The 18,013-nt window shown below is 62.3% G+C and overlaps 1 protein-coding gene across 5 annotated transcripts in view; it reads left to right on the top strand.

Annotated features, from left to right (window-relative positions):
- The first annotated feature begins 4,050 nt into the window (after nucleotides 1-4,050).
- The window catches only part of TTLL1 (TTL family tubulin polyglutamylase complex subunit L1), a 33,805-nt gene continuing 19,842 nt past the window's right edge, over nucleotides 4,051-18,013 (top strand). For 2 of the 5 annotated variants that reach the window (XM_070053005.1, XM_070053004.1), the window contains exons 1-6: nucleotides 4,051-4,203; nucleotides 5,997-6,069; nucleotides 9,249-9,365; nucleotides 13,203-13,411; nucleotides 14,735-14,915; nucleotides 17,857-17,991. In XM_070053005.1, the coding sequence (XP_069909106.1) occupies nucleotides 9,253-9,365; nucleotides 13,203-13,411; nucleotides 14,735-14,915; nucleotides 17,857-17,991 (638 nt within the window). In that variant the 5' untranslated portion in view covers nucleotides 4,051-4,203; nucleotides 5,997-6,069; nucleotides 9,249-9,252. Of the gene's footprint in view, nucleotides 4,204-4,258; nucleotides 4,474-5,996; nucleotides 6,070-9,248; nucleotides 9,366-13,202; nucleotides 13,412-14,734; nucleotides 14,916-17,856; nucleotides 17,992-18,013 lie in introns of those variants that run through there. The other 3 variants (XM_070053008.1, XM_070053007.1, XM_070053006.1) reach the window with 3 other exon arrangements.

Raw genomic sequence — 18,013 nt, 5'->3', positions numbered from 1 at the left:
GTGAGGGTGAGCAAGGGAGCTGGGGCCACAGGAAGACAGCACCACCCTCCGAGGCTGGGGAACAGCAGGACCACCTGCCCTGGAGGCGGGCCCTGGGTCTCACATCACACAGAGCGCAGCAGCCCGGACGGGGCCAGGGTCACGGCAACCAGAGAAGCAGCCTGGGCCTGACCACGCTGGCGTTTGGGTCTCTCTCGGCAAAGCTCAACCCCTAGGAACTGGCCACGGGGGTTCAATTCTCACCCAGGGGACCCAGAATCTGGGTGCTGTGCAGTGCTTCGCTAGCCTCCTCGGGCCAAGATGAGAACTCGCAAGCCGCAAGCCGGAAGCCGGGCTAGGGCCTGGGGCGGGGCGGAGCCTTCCCGAGGCCTCTGGGCTGGACCTCAGCGGGAGAGGGAGGGCCCTGGGCAGCGGGACGCCAGGTCTGCGCTGGTCCCACTAGATGGAGCTAGAAGTGAGGGGAGAGGCTGAAGTGTGGGGCACCTTGGGGAGCCTCGAAACCACTGCAGGTGCTTCCCAAAGGCGGCTCGGGACTTTCCTGGGAGGCAGGAGCCTCCTGGGTTCAAATCCAGGCTCCGTCACTTAGGAGTTGTGTAAGTTTTCACTTTTCCATTGATGGAATTAAGCACTTACTAATTAATAACCAAAGGTAAAAGTGTTGGTAATACACATCTGTGATGCGAAAAATGAAATTCTTGTAGGGGAGGAGGAAGATGCGTTTCTCTTAATGGGGGCTCAGAATCAGCGTGGTCCCATCAACTGCAGGTGGTTGTGTGTCAAAGGCCCCCTACTCTGTAGCCGTACAGGAGGCGACGGTGGGCTGGACCGGGCCGGCAGCCTGACCTCACGGCGACCGAGTTACCCCATCTGTGGGCTGCTCAGCTCTCCTTCTGCTGAATTAAATAAATTTCTTTCTTTATTTGAAAGTCAGAGTTAGAAAGAGAGAGGGGAGAGGGAGAGAGAGAGAGAGAGAGAGAGAGAGGTTTCCATCTGCTGGTTCACTCCCCAGATGGTTGCAATGGCTGGAGCTGAGCCGATCCAAAGCCAGGGGCCAGGAGCTTCTTCTGGGTCTCCCACGTGGGTGCAGGGGCCCAAGCACTTGGGCCATCCTCCACTGCTCTCCCAGGCCATAGCAGAGAGCTGGATGGGAAGTGCAGCAGCCGGGACTTGAACTGGCGCCCACATGGGATGCTGGCACTGTAGGAGGCAGCTTTACCCACTATGCCACCGCACAGGCCCCTCCTTCTGCTGAATTCCGTGCCTTCCTCCGGTGTGGTCGGTTTTCCTCAAGGTTGTGGGCTGAAGTCTCTCTTTGATGCACATGGTCCCAGCTTCAGCCTAAACACCAGAGCCTCCAGCCACTCCGTATGGAGACGACTCCAGTGCCCCCTCACTGACCTCCCAGGCAAATGTCCACCCACAGACCTTCTCGCGTCCCCTCCTTGTGACCTTGGGGTCAGCCCAGGGTTTGGCTCTAGGAGTCTCTCCCAGGCTCCAGCTGTGTCACAGATTCGTAGCAGACAGACGATCGCTGGAGCAGGAAACGGATCCTGGAACGGTCCACCTTGGATGAGAGCATTTCTGCAGTTTAAATATCTCCACGCGCTGGCTCACTCCCCAGACGGCTGCAACGCCGGGGCTGGGCCAGGCCAGGCCAGAGCCAGGAGCTTCTTCCTGTCTCTCACGTGGGTGCAGGGCCCAAAGACTTGAGCCATCTTCTCTGCTTCCCCAAGGGCATCCGCAGGGAGCCGGATTGAAGTGGAGCAGCCGGGACTCGAACCGGTGCCTGTGTGGGACACGGTGTCACAGGCAGAGGCTTCGATTCCTGCACCATGGCACCGGCCTCGGATCATGCTCTTGGAGTGTTTTTATTTTAGAAGATTGAGAGGCAGATGGAGAGAGAGAGGAGAGAGGAGGGGAGAGGAGAGGAGAGTGGAGGGGAGGGGAGAGGGGAGAAAGAGGAGAGGGGAGCGGAGGGGAGGGGAGAGAGGGGAGAGGGGAGAGGAAGAGAGAGGAGAGCGGAGGGGAGGGGAGAGAGGGGAGAGGGGAGAGAGGGGAGAGAGGAGAGCGGAGGGGAGGGGAGAGAGGGGAGAGGGGAGAGGGGAGGAGAGAGAGGGGAGAAGGCAGAGGAGGGAGGGGGGAGAGGAGAGGGCCCATTCACTGTTTCACTCTCTATACGCCTGCAGCAGCTGGGGCTGGGGCTGGGGCTGGGCCAGGCCCAAGCAAGGAACAGGGAGCCAGGAACTCCGTCCAGGTTCTCCTGAGTGGCAGGGACCGAACTGAGCCGTCAGTCCTGCCTCCCGGGGCCTGGGAACCGAGTCACCAGCAGAGGCGGAACTCGAACCCGGTGCTCTGACGTGGGATGTGGGTGTCCTAACCCGCGTCTTACTCATCAGGCCAAATGCCAACTTCTTGGAAAGAACTTATTTTTAAAAAGATTTATTTTGGCCGGTGCCGCGGCTCACTAGGCTAATCCTCTGCCTTGCGGCGCCGGCACACCGGGTTCTAGTCCCAGTTGGGGCGCCGGATCCTGTCCTGGTTGCCCCTCTTCCAGGCCAGCTCTCTGCTGTGGCCAGGGAGTGCAGTGGAGGATGGCCCAGGTGCTTGGGCCCTGCACCCCATGGGAGACCAGGAGAAGCACCTGGCTCCTGCCATCGGATCAGTGCGGTGCGCTGGCCGCGGCGGCCATTGGAGGGTGAACCAACGGCAAAGGAAGATCTTTGTCTCTCTCTCACTGTCCACTCTGCCTGTCAAAAAATAAAAATAAAATAAAAAGATGTATTTCATTGATTTGAAAGGCGGACAGCTTCCGTTTACCGGTTCACTCTCCAAACGGCTGCAACAGCCAGGACCAGCCCAAGCTGAAGCCAGGAGCCCAGAACTCCCCGTGGGTCCCCACACGAGCGGCCGGGGCCCGAGCACGCGGGCCACCTTCTGCTGCCTCCCGGGCGCACTCGCAGGGATCCCGAGTCGGAAGCAGAGTGGCTGGGACTCACCGCCGCTCCCAGGTGGGCGCTGGGGTCCCGAGAGGCAGCTTAAGCGGCTGCATCCCAACGCCGGGCTCCCACGCTCCCGCACACATAGCTATGTTCACCTGGGAGACGCGTCTGAGTTCCCAGAATCTCTGGTCAGAAAAATTTTAAAATGTAAAATTCTGACAAATATTGAGAGACTGCCAGCCTTCAACAGCTGTGCAAACATGCAGTCCTCCCAACAGCGACCTGAGTGCCTTTGCCCACATAAAGATTTATTCATTTGGAAGGTCAGAGTCACACAGTAAGAGAGCGAGGGAGAGGGAGATGAAGAGAGAGGTCTTCCACTCACGACTCGGCCCCCAGATGGCCGCACCAGCCAGCAGGGGACCAGCCTGAAGCCAGAGGCCACGAGCTGCATCCAGGTCTCCCCGGGAAACGAACCAGGGCCCATATGGGATGCTGGTGGACTTCACCGAATTTATTATTATTATTTTATTTTAAATTTATATGAGGCAGAGTGAGAGAGAGAGAGAGAGAGAGAATATGAGAAGTCCTCCATCCACTGGTTCACTCCACAAATGGCCGCACTGGCCGGAGCTAGGTCAACTGGAAGCCAGGTCTCCCAGCAGGTGCAGGGGTCCAAGCTGACCAAGAGGCCATCGTCCACTGCTTCCCCAGGCCACAGCAGAGAGCTGGGTGGGAAGCGGAGGCGCCTGGACTCGAACCGGCACTCGGAGTTGCGATGCGGACGTGGCCATAGGACGCGGCCATAGGACGCGGACAATCACCGTGCCAGGCAGGCAGGTGCAGCCAGCACCCAACCCGGGCGGCACGCAGGCTGGGGACTGGGCTGGACTCAGGCCCTGACCCCCATCCGGCCCACTCCCACTCGGCGGCCTCAAGCCCGCGCCCCGACCCTTCTCAGCCTCGCTCGGCTCCCTGAAGATGGCGAGGGGCGTGGGCCCCCCGTTTCCTAACACCGCCGGTTCCAAGGGCGCCAGCGCGCCGGGCGGAGCTGGGGAGCCTGACCCGGAAGTGGACGCGCCCCGGCGGCAGCGTCCTCGGTTGCCAGGGCGCTGCCCCGGAAGCAGAACGAACGCGGCGCCCAGCGGGCCGCTCCGCCGAGGCAACCGGCGGCGTCTCGCGAATGCCGGCGCGCGGTTGGTGTGGGGCCGGCGCGCGGCGCTGGGCAGCCCCCGCCGCGCCCCTCCGCGCTCGCAGCCCGCAGGTAGGCCGCCGCCGCGGGGGCGCCGAGGGGCGGCGGGGCGAGCGCGCATGCGCGGGCGCCGGGCCGGCCGCGCGCCCCCGGGGGGCTCTGGGCGGACCCGCGCGCCCGCGACGCCTGCGCCCGCCGCGAGCTCCTGCCGACGCGCCGAGGCCTCCGGACGCTCGTTGTGGCCGGCTTGCCCGGTGCGAATGCAGGCTGCTGTCCCTCTGCGGGGCTCGCGCGCCGGGGCGGGGGTCTGGGGCGGCCTCTCGCCGGCCCGTGTCCCCGTCGGTGAGGGGCCGAAGCGTCGCGGAGCCGCCGCCGGACGCGGTCTCCGCGCGAGCCGGCCGTGTGGCGCCGGGAGAAGGGCCGGGCGCTGGGCGCTGGGCGCTGGGCTCTGGGGCTGCGGGCGCGGGCAGAGGGCGGGCAGTGCCGTCGCCGGGTGGTCGTTCGCTGCGCTCCTGAACGCCATGGGGTGCTGGACAGCGGCGCAGGGCCCGGGCCCTGGTCCGGTGGGGGCTTGAGCGAGGCGGGGGGGGGGTCTTCTTGAGCGGCAGCCCTGGGCCCTGCTGGCTCTTTGTGCCCAGGGGGTCGTGACGGCGGCCTGGCCCCGCCTGGTGCTCCCTGCTCCTGGAAAAGCCGCGGGGTTCCGTGGGTGCTGGGGGGGGGGTCTCTCCCGCCGCCTGGCACAAAGGGCACTTGTTCGGAACTCATTTCTGGATTTGTGCGAGTTTCCCAGAGCCCCTGGTGTGCGTTCCGGGGGTTCGGCACGCGGCCATGTGTGTAGATGTGCAAGCCCCAAATGCAGGGGTGAGGCCGCGTCTTCGCCAGGGTGAGCCGGGGTGGAGTTTCCCGAGCTGGCGACAGCGTCCCGGGCCCCCTCCTGGAGCGCAGGGGTGCGTGCATGGTTGGGTGGCACCTGCTTCTCCCAGGCTCTGGTCCAGGGGCCGGTGGACTAAGCCATTATGTCCAACAGGAGCAGCATGGAGGAGGTCGGACGGGAGTCCCTCTCCCTTGTCCGTGGGTTTGCTTTACATGGCTTTATCTTACCTGTGGTCAACCACGGCCCAAAGACACGAAATGGAAAATTCCAGAAACAGACAATGCACGAGTTTCAAATTGCGTGCCGTTCAGCCTCGGGCGGGACCCCTTCCCCGGGCCACTGCATCCTCGCCGTGTGTGCCCTTGATGGCTGTGTGGACCAGACCAGCGGCCGGGGTTTGGCAGTGCCTGCGGCCGACTCACCGTTGTGTTACTTAATAGTGGCCCCGAAGCAGGGGTTGGTGGTGCTCAGAATTGGTACTTGGAGAGGGGAGCTGTGCTGGGCCCCTCTAAGTGCAAGGTGCACGTATGCATGGGAGGGCTGTCGTACCTGTGGGCCTTGGTGCCCTCTGTGGATTCAGGCACCGCGGGCGGGTCTGGCCGTGTCCCTGTGGGTTAACGCAGCCCTCCGTAAAGTGATGTTGTGGTGGGCAGTGAGGCCCGAGAGGTGACCTTTGAGAAGAGGCAGATCTGGGGCAGGAGCCGAGCCCTAAGACAGGAGGGCCAGGGGCTGGCTGGAGAGGGGTGGTGGCAGACGGCAGGAAGCCCCGTGTGGATGGGAGGGGGTGGGATAACAGATGAAGGAATCCACGGTTAAACTGCCGGTAAGAAGGGCCAGGATGCCCAGGGAGCAGCTGCTTCGTCCCACCTCCTCGGCCCCAGGAGACCCTCTGCACAGGGACGCCGTGCGCCGGCGTGCACGCGGGTGAACTGTGGGGGTCTCTCTCGATTCTGTGATCTGAACATCCGTCCGTGTCTTAACTTTGTTTTAGGTGAAGACCAGAGGCGAGAGTCGGGGAGACCAAGGAGAACCTGGCTGTCCCTGTGGCTCCATGGTTCCCTATGGTAGGTGCGGCCCGGGCTGACCCGTTGGTGACCGTCTGTCCACGCATGGCCGTGAGGGTGGTTGACCGCGACCTCGGTGGGTTTGGGGCCCTGCACCTGGAGGCAGGTGTGCCTGGTGGAGACCGGAGGAGCCTCCTCTGCTGCCAGGTGCTGCCCTTGCTTCTGCGTCGGCCTCGGGTGTGGTTTCCAGTCTGGGAGCGGCCGCATGGGTGTTGCCTGGGGGGGTGGGCAGTGCCTGGCCCTGCAGTCGGGCTCCAGGGGGCAGAGCACGACCAGGCTTTGGCCAGGACTCCGGGCTCTCCCCGCTGAAATTGAAGCGCAGTGAAAACCAGAAGTCCCTCGGCCACTCGGGGGGCTCCGCCGGCGGCTGTGGGGACCTGGGGATTTGCTCCCCTGGAATGGGAGCCAGCAGCGTGTGGCCACTGCCGGTCCCTGTCTGCTGTGAGGGACCGCTAGGCCCAGGCATTTGTACAGCACCACGCGGCTGCTTTCTGTTTTAGAGACTGACTTGTTTATTTGAAAGGCAGAGTTAGAGAGAGATACAGAGATACAGAGATACGGAGACAGGGAGATCTTGCATCCAATGGTTCACTCCCCGAATGGCTGCAGTGGCCAGCACTGGGCCAGGCCAAAGACAGGAGCCAGCAGCTCCATCCCAGTCTCTCTTGGGCCATCTGCCACTGCTTTCCCAGGTGCACCAACAGGGAGCTGATTGGAAGTGGAGCAGGCCGGCGCCGCGGATCACTTGGTTAATCCTCTGCCTAGCGGCACCTGCACCCCAGGTTCTCGTCCCGGTTGCCCCTCTTCCAGGCCAGCTCTCTGCTGTGGCCCGGGAGTGCAGTGGAGGATGGCCCAGGTGCTTGGGCCCTGCACCCCATGGGAGACCAGGATAAGTACCTGGCTCCTGCCATCGGATCAGCGTGGTGCACCCGCCGCAGCGCGCCGGCCACAGCGGCCACTGGAGGGTGAACCAACGGCAAAGGAAGACCTTTCTCTCTGTCTCTCTCTCTCACTGTCCACTCTGCCTGTCAAAAAAAAAAAAAAAAAAAAAGGAAGTGGAGCAGCCAGGACTTGAACTGGTGCCTGTGTGGGATGCCGGTGTCACAGACGGTGGCTTAACCCGCTACGCCACAGCCCCGGCGCCAGCACCTCAGAGAGCGATCCCATGTGCCCTGTGTGGTGACCCTGTTGTCATCATCGTGTTGAAGCCAGGGGTCACAGAGGAGGCGACGGGCTGTGTGGGGCGAGGCAGCCTTCAGAGCAGGGCTGTCCTGGGTTTGAATTGGGCAACCACGGCTCCCTTGGGTCTGGCTTTTCTTTGTTTCCTTTATTTTATACTGAAATTTATTTATTTGAGAAACACACACAAGACTGCGGTTTACTGGTTCACTCCCCAAATACCTGCAGTATCTTAGCCTGAGGCAGGGCCAAAGCCAGGAGCTGGGAACTCCATCCAGACAAGGGCGTAGCTGCCTCCAGGGCCTCCTGAGTGAGGAGCAGAGCCAGGCGTGGACCCGCACGTTCTGACGTGGGGTGCAGGTGTGTAATTATCAGGCCGGAGGCCGGCCCCTTGGGCCTGGTTCTTCATGTTTTTAATTTTTTTAAAGATTTATTTATTTATTTTTATTTCAAAGGCAGAGTTCAGAGTGGCAGAGGCGAGAAAGTCCTCCCTCCGCCAGGTCACTCCCCAGATGGCCATCATGGCTGGAGCTGGGCCGGTCCGAAGCCAGGAGCCTCCTCCAGGTCTCCCACACTGGCGCAGGGGCCCAAGGACTTGGGTCATCTTCCATTGCTTTCCCAGGCCGTAGCAGAGAGCTGGATTGGAAACAGAGCAGCTGGGATTCGAACTGGCGCCCATATGGGATGCCAGCACTGCAGGTGGCAGCTTTACCCACTATGCTACAGCGCCGGCCCCTTTAATTTTTTTTTAAAGTATTTATTTAAGTATTTATTAAGACATGCCCGCAGATCTTGTGTCTGCTGGTTCACTTCCCAGATGGCTGCAACGGCCGGGGCTGGGCCAGGTGGAGGCCCCGTCACCCGGCTGGGGCGCTGCCTTCCCCCATGCTGCTGCCTGCGGGCGGTGCTGTCACGGCAGGCCTCCTCCCTGAGCTGTGTGAGCCGCACATCCCTGCCTTTGCCCCTCACACGACCCCCAAAGTTGAGCTGCTGCAAGGCCACCAGCAGGGGCAGCGGGGCCCCGGCTCTCCGGCCTGGCCGCTGTGGACCGAGTCTCTGGGGAGACTGCCCGTGGAAGTGCCCCCAGTTCAGCCTTCTGGGGTGGCAGCTGGGAGGGGAGCTGGGAGCTGGGCGGGTTGAGAGCCAGACTGTCCACAGGAGGACGCCAAGCTCCAGGAGGCCAGGGAGTGCTCGGTGTGGTGCACTGGGACCGGCAGACGGGGCTCATGGTCAGTCAGTGGGAACCGACCGCCAGCGTGCCCCGGCTCAGCTGGGCCCCGGGTGCAGAGCGGTGAAGGCCTCCAGCCAGGACAGTGGGGGTTAAACAGGGAATTATGGGGTGCTAAGTTCCTGGTGACCAGGCTGACTGTGTAGACGAAGTTCGTGGATGTGCCTTAGGCAGACAGCGAGGGGAGAGGGCCGCAGGCAGGGACCAGCCTGTGCCAAGGCCCTGAGGTAGACGAGAGTGGACAGAGAAGTCCCGTGTGGCAAGAAGAGAGGGAGCAGGGGGAGGTGGGGGAGCAGGTGAGGGCAGGTGTCTGCGTGTCCTGGGCACACGGGGCAGCCGCGGAGGGTGTCGGATGCAGGGGTGTGGTTGGGTGGGCACAAGCAGCCTCTCCATGGCTAGGGAGCAGAGCGGCACGGGGCGGGGGAGGGGAGCTGGGATTGGGTTAGCTGTGCCCATGTCCTCTGTGTCCTGGGAGGTCGTGCTGCGCCCGCTCCTGGGGCAGCCTGCCCCACCCCCCCGAGCAGGGCCCAGGCTCCCGCTGCCGCCTCTGCCCTCCTTACGTGGCTGGCGATCGGTGAACTGCTGCCTCCATCCCCCTAGGCCTGGCTCAGCTGGTGTCAGCCTTGGCACAGTGACATCTGTGCGTCACTGGGTGCTGAGTGGCATCCGTGGCCCCTCCCCTGGGGCAGTGGGGATGCCCTGGCAGGGATGGGGTCCGAGAGCAGGGAGCTGCGGCTGAAGCCGTGTCCCCTGTGGGCGTGGTCTCTTGCAGGAGGATGGCGGGCAGAGTGAAGTGGGTCACTGACATCGAGAAGTCCGTGCTCATCAATAACTTCGAGAAGAGAGGATGGGTCCAGGTGTCGGAGAACGAGGACTGGAACTTCTACTGGTGAGTCCGCAGCCGGGCTCGTGGTGCTGCCGAAGCTGCCGAGAGTGGTTAGTACCCCCAGCAGCAGCTCGGCAGGGGTGGGTCGTGGGACCTAGGCCTCTCCTGCTGCCTGTTCTGTCCCGTTTCATGGTGTTCCGGCCAAGGCACCTGGTGGCCCTGTGGAGGGCTAGCGTGCACGTGGGCTGTGGCTGACCCGGGGCGTCAAGTCCACGGCGCTGCAGCATGGCCACAAGGGGTGACCCTGCGGGACAGGGCGAGGATCGAGCCCGCACCCACCTTCCTGCGCGCTGCTTATGGTCAGCGACTTGGGGGCTTTCTTGCCCTGTGGATCCCCCGGCCCCTGGGGCTCACCGTCCCTGCTGCCGCCTGCCCTCCTCCCAACTTCTCTTCCCCTGCCCCCAGACCCAATTTATCAGGCTGCTTGGCTTCCCTGTTTACCTATAGACATTTCTTTATGCATCCTCTGCCCCCTCCACACACACACTGTCCTGAGACATGTCCGCAGACACACACAGGCACACTTTCTACTGAAGCACATGCCCACAGGGACACACACACACACACACACTGTTCTGACACACACCACACACACACACACACACACACACACTGTTCTACACACACCACACACCTGCAGGTACACACACACACACGCATGCTCTCTGTTGAAACACACACCTGTAGGCACAGGTGAATCCTCTCCTTACACACACACCTGCAGGCACACACACACACAGGCATGCCCTCTGCTGAAACACACACCTGTAGGCACAGGCGAATCCTCTCCTTACACACACACCTGCAGGCGCACACACACACACACGCATGCCCTCTGCTGAAACACACACCTGTAGGCACAGGCGAATCCTCTCCTTACACACATACCTGCAGGCACACACACACACACACCCTCTTAGCACCTGCCAGCACACACACGCCCTCTCCTAACACACGTGCTGCAGGCATGTGCACACTCTGGTGAGCCCTAGCGCGTCCTTTGCAGATGGGGTGCGTCCAGGGGTTAGGAGCCCAGATGGGAGGCGGGTTCGTGCCAGAGTCCACACCCCGGCTCACCATGTGGTGAGGGCGTGGCCCCTTCTCGTGGGTTGTGGGGCCCTGCGCTCTCCCTCGGGGAATACGATAGGGTGGTGCACGGCAGGCGTGGCCTCAGGTTCTAGCAGCTTCCACTGCCTCCACTGGAAACCCACGGGGGCCCTGAGCTGCCACGGGAGGTGTTACAGCGGGACTGAGGCTGGGGATTCCGAAAGAGGGTTATCCTGGCTCGTGGCTCTGAAAGCTGGGAATTCCAAGGGCGCTGTGCTGGCGTCTGGTGCGGGCCTTCACCCTGGCGTCGTGACGTGGCCAAGGACTTCACTCAGCAAGAGAGCAAGGGCGCTACGCAGAGCTTCCCCAGGAACCCACTGACCCCTGAGAGAACGGGACCGTTCGGAGGGCAGGTCAAAGGTCAGCATTGCTGCGCTGGGCAGGAGGTTTCCAGCATGTGAAATTTGGGGCACAGCCCAGAGAGCAGAAGGTGGCCACATTGAGACTCGTGCCACCGTGGCCACGTGTGGGCCCGCCGAGGTGCTGGGCGTGTGACGCGGCCTTCTCAGACCCCCCACCGGCTGCCCTGCGGCCTCAGTCAGGGACGCGTGGAGCGGGAGCAGGCTCAGCCGACCCCGGCCCTGCTCTTCGTCACAAATCCAGGCGATCCAGTAGAATGGTTGTCGGCCCGAGGTGCTCACGTAGGCGACTTGCCCGGTGCGTGTGGGTTCCCTTGTTCCAATGACCGTGCAGCCAGAAGGAATCTTTGGGTGCTGTAGGCTCCTCTTTAGGTTGGGGCTGTGGGGTCCGGGGTCGGGGGGACCAGGGGCCCTGGCGGGAGAAGCCATGAGACAGCTGCCTTGTCCCATGGCTCTGAGTCCTGTGGGGCTGCTGGCCTGTCCCTACAAGCTCCTCCCCGGCCCCCTGTGGGGTTGGTGGGGCCGGGAGGGTGGCAGGGAGACCGTGGCTTTCCCTGAGGATTAGAAGGAACCCCTGTGTCTTTCAAGGTTGTTGTCCCTAGTGGGTTCTCTAAGGTTATGCAGAGCTGACTCAGGGCCCCTGACCTGCCAAATCTGGGTGCAGATATCACGTGGCGTGCAAGTGAGAGAGAGCCCTCATCTGCTGGTTTACTCTCTAAGTTCCTGCAACAGCCGGAGCTGAGCCAGGTCAAAGCCAGCACCTGGGAACTCCAGGTCTCCCACGTGGGTGGCCGGGACCCGGTACGTGAGCCATCACCTGTGGCCTCCCAGGGTGCACTTCAGCCGGAAGCTGGGGTCAGGATGGAGCCAGGGCTCAAACCCAGGCACTGTGAGGTGGGGTACAGCCTTCATTCTTAGTCGTTTTCTTTTTTTAGAAGATATGCAGAAGGCCGGGTTACACAAAGGAAGAGAGAGAGAAAGAGAGAGGTTTTCCATCCACTGGCTCATCCTTTAAATGGCCACAGTGGCTGAGGCTGGGCCAGACTGAAGCCAGAGGCAGGAGTTTCTTCCCGATCTCCCACATGGTGCTAGGGCCCAGGCTCTTGAGCTGTGGCTTTCCCAGGCGCGTTAGCAGGGAGCTGGGTTGGAATTGGAGCCGCTAGGTCTCGAACTGGCACCCAGGTGGGATGCTAGCATCCCATGTGGTGGCTTAACCTGTTAGCCACAACGCTGGCCTCAAGGGATGTGGGCATCTTAGCTGGCAGCTTAACTGCTAGGCCAGACACCTGCCCCTGGGTAGGCTATAAAGCAGGGCTGGGGAACGTTCTGTCGAGGGCCATTGGGTACTTACGACACATTCATGGAGCATACGGAGCTATCAGCTCAAAAATAAGCCTGCTATAGATGGACTGGATTCTGGGCCCTGCCCTGTTGCCTTGGCAGGGCCTTACACGGCCCGTGGCTGGGTGTTCCCCGCCCCCGTTGAGTTGGGAAGAGGACTGTCTTGGCTCTCAGCTGCAAGGCCGGGGGCTACATGCCGTGGTAGACGTCTGGCTGCCACTCCTGAGGCAGCACAGGGTGTGCTGGCGACGGACAAAGCCCCTGAGAGGCCTGGCAAAGTGGCTCAACGGCGTCCCACGCCCGAGAGAGCCTGTTAGCCCGGCAGTCACATGAATGGCTGAATCTATCCAGAGGGCAGAGCCCTGATGATCCCCCAGCACCCACCCAGTCCCCCTGCTGTCTCCTGACAGTGATCAGATTTCCATGTGCGGGGCCAGAGCCACCGCCCGCCATGCCGGCATCCCCTGTGAGCGCTGTTCCGCGTCCCGGCCGTGGCGTTTCCAGTCCAGCTCCCTGCTGATGCATCTGGAAAAGCAGCAGACTGTAGCCAAGCACTGGGGCCCCTGCCACCCACGTAGGGCACCTGGCGGGAGTTCCAGGCTCCTGGCGTCGGGCTGGCCCAGCCCTGGCCTTTCTGGCTATTTGGGGAAATGAACAAGCAGATGGAAGACCTCTCTCTCTGCTTCCCCCTCTTGTCTCTATAACATGGCCTTTCAAATAAATACGTAAATGAGTGTTTTTAAAAAATAATTTCCATGTGAGTTTGGGAGGGGACAGCCCCTAGCTCGGTGTTACCAACCGTCAAGGCCACCACCTGCCAGTGTGACTGCTCACCGGAGCTGTCGCCTGTCCGCGTTCTCAGCCACGCGTGAGACGCCTGCTCAGGGCGCTCCTGCCCGGGGACAGCTGAGGTCGCTGCTAGCTCCTGGCTGTGCAGTGTGTGCCCCTGCGGCCAGGCGTCCACTCCGTGGGCATGGAGCTGGGTGGGATGTGGACGCTGAGCCTCAGGCCTGTGCCCGGCTGTGCCCCCCAGGATGAGTGTGCAGACCATCCGGAACGTGTTCAGCGTGGAGACCGGATACCGGCTTGCGGATGATCAGATCGTCAACCACTTCCCAAACCACTACGAGCTGACCCGGAAGGACTTGATGGTGAAGAACATCAAGAGATACAGGAAGGAACTGGAGAAAGAAGGGAGTCCGCTGGCCGAGAAAGATGACAACGGGAAATACCTCTACCTGGGTTGGTACCTGCCCGTGGCCTCGCGGTCTCGCGGCCTCCGTGGACGGCTGAGGTTCTCACTGCGGGGCACACAGCCTCGGTGGGGGCCGTGTCTGGGTTTTGGTATCCCCTGTTTGGTTCACATTTTGTGTCCAAGTTTCTGTGAGCTCCTGGGTGTACCCTTAGCATGAGCCAGAGGGGCTTTTGGGAGGCCACACCCTGCCATGGCCCTGTGGGCACCCGCATGGCTGGCCACGCTCGGGGAGGACGGCTGCCTCCTCTGGGGCCCCTTGCCTGTGCGGAGTCCTGGACACACACTCCGGGCCTCAGTTTCCTCTTCTGCTCCATGAGGAGCGTGAGGTGGCCGTGAGCAACAGAGCTGAGGGCCTCGCCCTGTGCACAGGACGCGCATAGACTGTGTTCCTGCTGGGTGTGTCCTCCTGTGCGTGTTCCCCCTGTGCGTGTCCTCCTGTGCGTGTCCTGTGCGTGTCCTCCTGTGCGTGTCCTCCTGTGCGTGTCCTCCTGTGTGTGTCCCTCCTGTGCGTGTCTGTCCTGTGTGTGTCCCTCCTGTGTGTGTCCTGTGCGTGTCCTCCTGTGCGTGTCCGTCCTGCGCGTGTCCTGTGCATGTCCCTCCTGTGCGTGTCCCTCCTGTGTGTGTCCCTCCTGCGCGTGTCCGTCCTGTGCGTGTCCTCCTGTGCATGTCAGTCCTGTGTGTGTCCCTCCTGTGCGTGTCCCTCCTGTGTGTGTCCCTCCTGTGTGTGTCTTATGCGTGTCCGTTCTGCGCGTGTCCTGTGTGTGTCCCTCCAGTGTGTCCCTCCGCGTGTGCCTCCTGTGCGTGTCTGTCCTGTGCGTGTCCATCCTGCGTGTGTCCCTCTGTGCGCATCCATCCTGTGCATGTCCTGTGTGTGTCCTGCGCGTGTCCCTCCTGTGTGTGTGTCCTGTGCTTGTCTGTCCTATGTGTGTCCCTCTGTGCGTGTGCCTCCTGTGCGTGTCTGTCCTGTGCGTGTCCATCCTGCACGTGTCCTCCTGTGTGTGTCCCTCCTGTGCATGACCTTCTGTGCGTGTCCATCCTGCGTGTGTCCCTCTGTGCGTGTCCATCCTGCGCATGTCCTGTGTGTGTCCTGCGCGTGTCCCTCCTGTGTGTGTCCTGTGCTTGTCCGTCCTGCACGTGTCCCTCTGCGCGTGTCCCTCCTGCGCGTGTCCCTCCTGCGCGTGTCCCTCCTGCCTGTGTCCCTCCTGCGCGTGTCCGTCCTGGGCAGGCATCGCTGGCTGGACCTGGGTGCCGACTGCAGATCTGGCTGTCCTGGTCCGGCCCTCCGCAGCGCTGGGCGTCTTGCCTTGCAGACTTTGTGCCGGTCACCTACATGCTGCCTGCAGACTACAGCCTGTTTGTGGAGGAGTTCCGGAAGAGCCCATCCAGCACGTGGATCATGAAGCCGTGCGGGAAAGCACAGGGCAGGGGCATCTTCCTCATCAACAAGCTCTCGCAGATCAAGAAGTGGTCCCGCGACAGCAAGACGTCCTCGTGAGTGCGCCCGCGGCCGCCTGGCTCGCGCCCGCCCGGGCTCGCTCTCAGGGCCAGAGGCTGGCCTGCCCAGCAGCACCGCGGACGCCCCTGCGGCGAGCCGCAGGCAGCGTGGGGCAGGCCACTCTGGGTCCGAGGCGGGGAGCCTGGGCTTCAGGGCCTGGACTCGGCCTGGGCTCCTGGGTCTGATCCGAGCGAGCCGGGGACGGTAGGAGCGTCACCGTCACGGGGCAGTGGTGGGGAGGAAGTGCGCTAACCGTGCGCAGCGCTTGGAGGGGGGAGTGCCAGCCAGGCACACCCACGCCGGCGGGATCGTGGGCCAGGGCACCAGTCGGGTCAGGAGCGTATGAGGTGCCCTTGGCTGCTCAGAAGTAACTCAGGCCGATCCTTCTGCCGGGGACGGGACTCGTGCGGGGCCCACGGCGGGGACGCCTGTCAGCGTAGGAAGCTTAGACTAGTTCACTTTCCAGCTCCCTGATGCGTCAGGCCGAGGGCCAGCTCCCCAGATGGGCTCCCAGGGCCTGTCCTGCGGCTGTGTGCTGTCCCCTGGGGGGGAGTGTCCCTCCTGCCCCCCCCCCCCCGTTCCTCCCCAGTCTGACCGGTACCAGCTCAGTGGATCTCATGTTTTTACAGTCTTGTGAGAGCGGGGAGCTTGTGACCCATCAACTGAATGCAGGTTTTAACCTTCGTCAACTTCATCCAGTGTCTTAGTGCAGCTTTGGGTTCATTGCACAAGGGAACAGATGTGCAGGGCCACCCCGCCTCCTGCCGGCCCCCCCCACTACACCGTCCCCGCCAGTCTGGCCGGCTCACAGAAACAGTGGACCTGCCTCAGTGTGCATCGGGGTCGCCGTGGGTCTGCACGGACGTGCGGTGAGGCGTGTCGGCTGTCGCAGTGCCACGCAGAGCAGGCGCCTCAGTGTACATCGGGGTCGCCGTGGGTCTGCACGGACGTGCAGTGAGGCGTGTCGGCTGTCACAGTGCCACGCAGAGCAGGCGTCTCAGTGTGCATCAGGGTCACTGTGGGTCTGAACGGACGTGCGGTGAGGCATGTTAGCTGTCACAGTGCCACGCAGAGCAGGCGCCTCAGTGTGCGTCGGGGTCACTGTGGGTCTGCACGGATGTGCGGTGACGCATGTCGGCTGTCACAGTGCCACACAGAGCAGGCGTCTCAGTGTACATTGGGGTCACTGTGGGTCTGCACAGACGTGCGGTGAGGCGTGTCCACTGTCACAGTGCCACGCAGAGCAGGCGCCTCAGTGTGCATCAGGGTCACTGTGGGTCTGCACGGACGTGCGGTGACGCGTGTCCGCTGTCACAGTGCCACGCAGAGCAGGCGTCTCAGTGTGCATCAGGGTCACTGTGGGTCTGCACGGACGTGCGGTGAGGCGTGTCGGCTGTCACAGTGCCACGCAGAGCAGGCATCTCAGTGTGCATCGGGGTCGCCGTGGGTCTGCATGGACGTGCGGTGACACGTGTCGGCTGTCACAGTGCCACGCAGAGCAGGCGTCTCAGTGTGCATCAGGGTCACCGTGGGTCTGCATGGACGTGCGGTGAGGCGTGTCCACTGTCACAGTGCCACGCAGAGCAGGCGCCTCAGTGTGCATCAGGGTCACTGTGGGTCTGCACGGACGTGCGGTGAGGCGTGTCAGCTGTCACAGTGCCACGCAGAGCAGGCGTCTCAGTGTGCATCAGGGTCACTGTGGGTCTGCACGGACGTGCGGTGAGGCGTGTCAGCTGTCACAGTGCCACGCAGGCGTCTCGCTGCCCTGGAAGTCCCTGTGCTCTGCGTGTTCACCCCTTCTGTCCCCGTCTCTCGGGAAGCAGTGGATCCTCTCGCTAGATCCGTGGTTTTGCCTTTTCCAGAATGTTGGCATCTTACTGGATGCAGCCTTTTCAGATCGACTTGTTTCCCCTAGCGACACACATAGGAGGTTTTTTTTTTTAAAGATTTATTTATTTATTTGAAGGGGCATGTGACAGAGAGAGAGAGATTAAGAGAGATTTTGTACCCACTGGTTCACTCCCCAGATGGCTGCAATGGCCAGTGCTGGGCCAGGCTGAAGCCAGGAGCCAGGCGCTCCACCCAGGCCTCCCACGGGGTGGCCGGGGCCAAGCACTTGGGCCGTCTTCCTTGCCGGGGGCATTAGTAGGGAGCTGGATCAGAAGTGGAGCAGCTGGGACTCAGCCGATTTTCTGATGTGTGCTGCTGGCACTGCAGGTGGCGGCTTAGCTCACTAGGCCACAGCGCCGGCCCCTGTTTAATGTTTTCTGCATGTAAGTCCTCTACGTCGATGTTTCCACGTGGTTTATCAGCTCAGTTCATTTTATTTCTGAGTAGTATGCACCCTCTGGGTACACGGTTTATCGAGCCGTTCCCCTCCTGACGGCCAAGCAGGGACCGCTGCCGTCCGTGTGCAGATTTGCAGACGTAACTCCTCCTCTCCTTGGTGAGCAGTGAGGAGTGGTGAGACCGGGGCTGGTTTGGTAGGAGCCCACCAGCTTGTCTTCCCGAGTGGCTCACGTGCTGTTCATCCGCGCAAGGCAGTGAGGGCGAGCTCGGCGGTGGCGGCGGCGTGGCTTCGGGCCGCCCGGCAGGTGTGCAGGGTGCCCGGTGCCGTCCAGAGGGCAGGCCCCCTGGCTGCCTGCCCGCCGTCCCCGTCTCGTCCTCGCTGAGTCTCGGTTGATTCTTTGGCCCATTTTCTGTTGTGTCGGCTGTTTTTCACTGTGGGGCTGTGTGCGTTCTCTGGGTCAGGAGCGCCTCGTGGCTTCTGTCTCCGGGAGGTGTTTCCTCCCTGTCTCTTCACTCCCCTACCAGTGTCTTCTGTAGGGCAGGGAATTGTCATCTTAGCGCAGTCCCGTTTAGCACCGTTCCCTCGGGGCCGTGCCGTTGGCGCCGCGTCGTCTGCCGTCTAACCCTGCCCTGCCCCCACGTGTCTAGGTTTGTGTCGCAGTCTACCAAGGAGGCCTACGTGATCTCCCTGTACATTAACAACCCGTTGCTGATCGGCGGGAGGAAGTTCGACCTGCGCTTGTACGTTCTGGTGTCCACGTACCGCCCGCTGCGCTGTTACATGTAAGAGCCCCGGGGCGCTGGC

Source organism: Oryctolagus cuniculus, chromosome 11, assembly GCF_964237555.1.
Source record: "Oryctolagus cuniculus chromosome 11, mOryCun1.1, whole genome shotgun sequence".
NCBI classification, from domain to species: domain Eukaryota; kingdom Metazoa; phylum Chordata; class Mammalia; order Lagomorpha; family Leporidae; genus Oryctolagus; species Oryctolagus cuniculus.
Note: the sequence above shows the minus strand (reverse complement) of the source record. Positions and strands in the feature narration are given on the sequence as shown.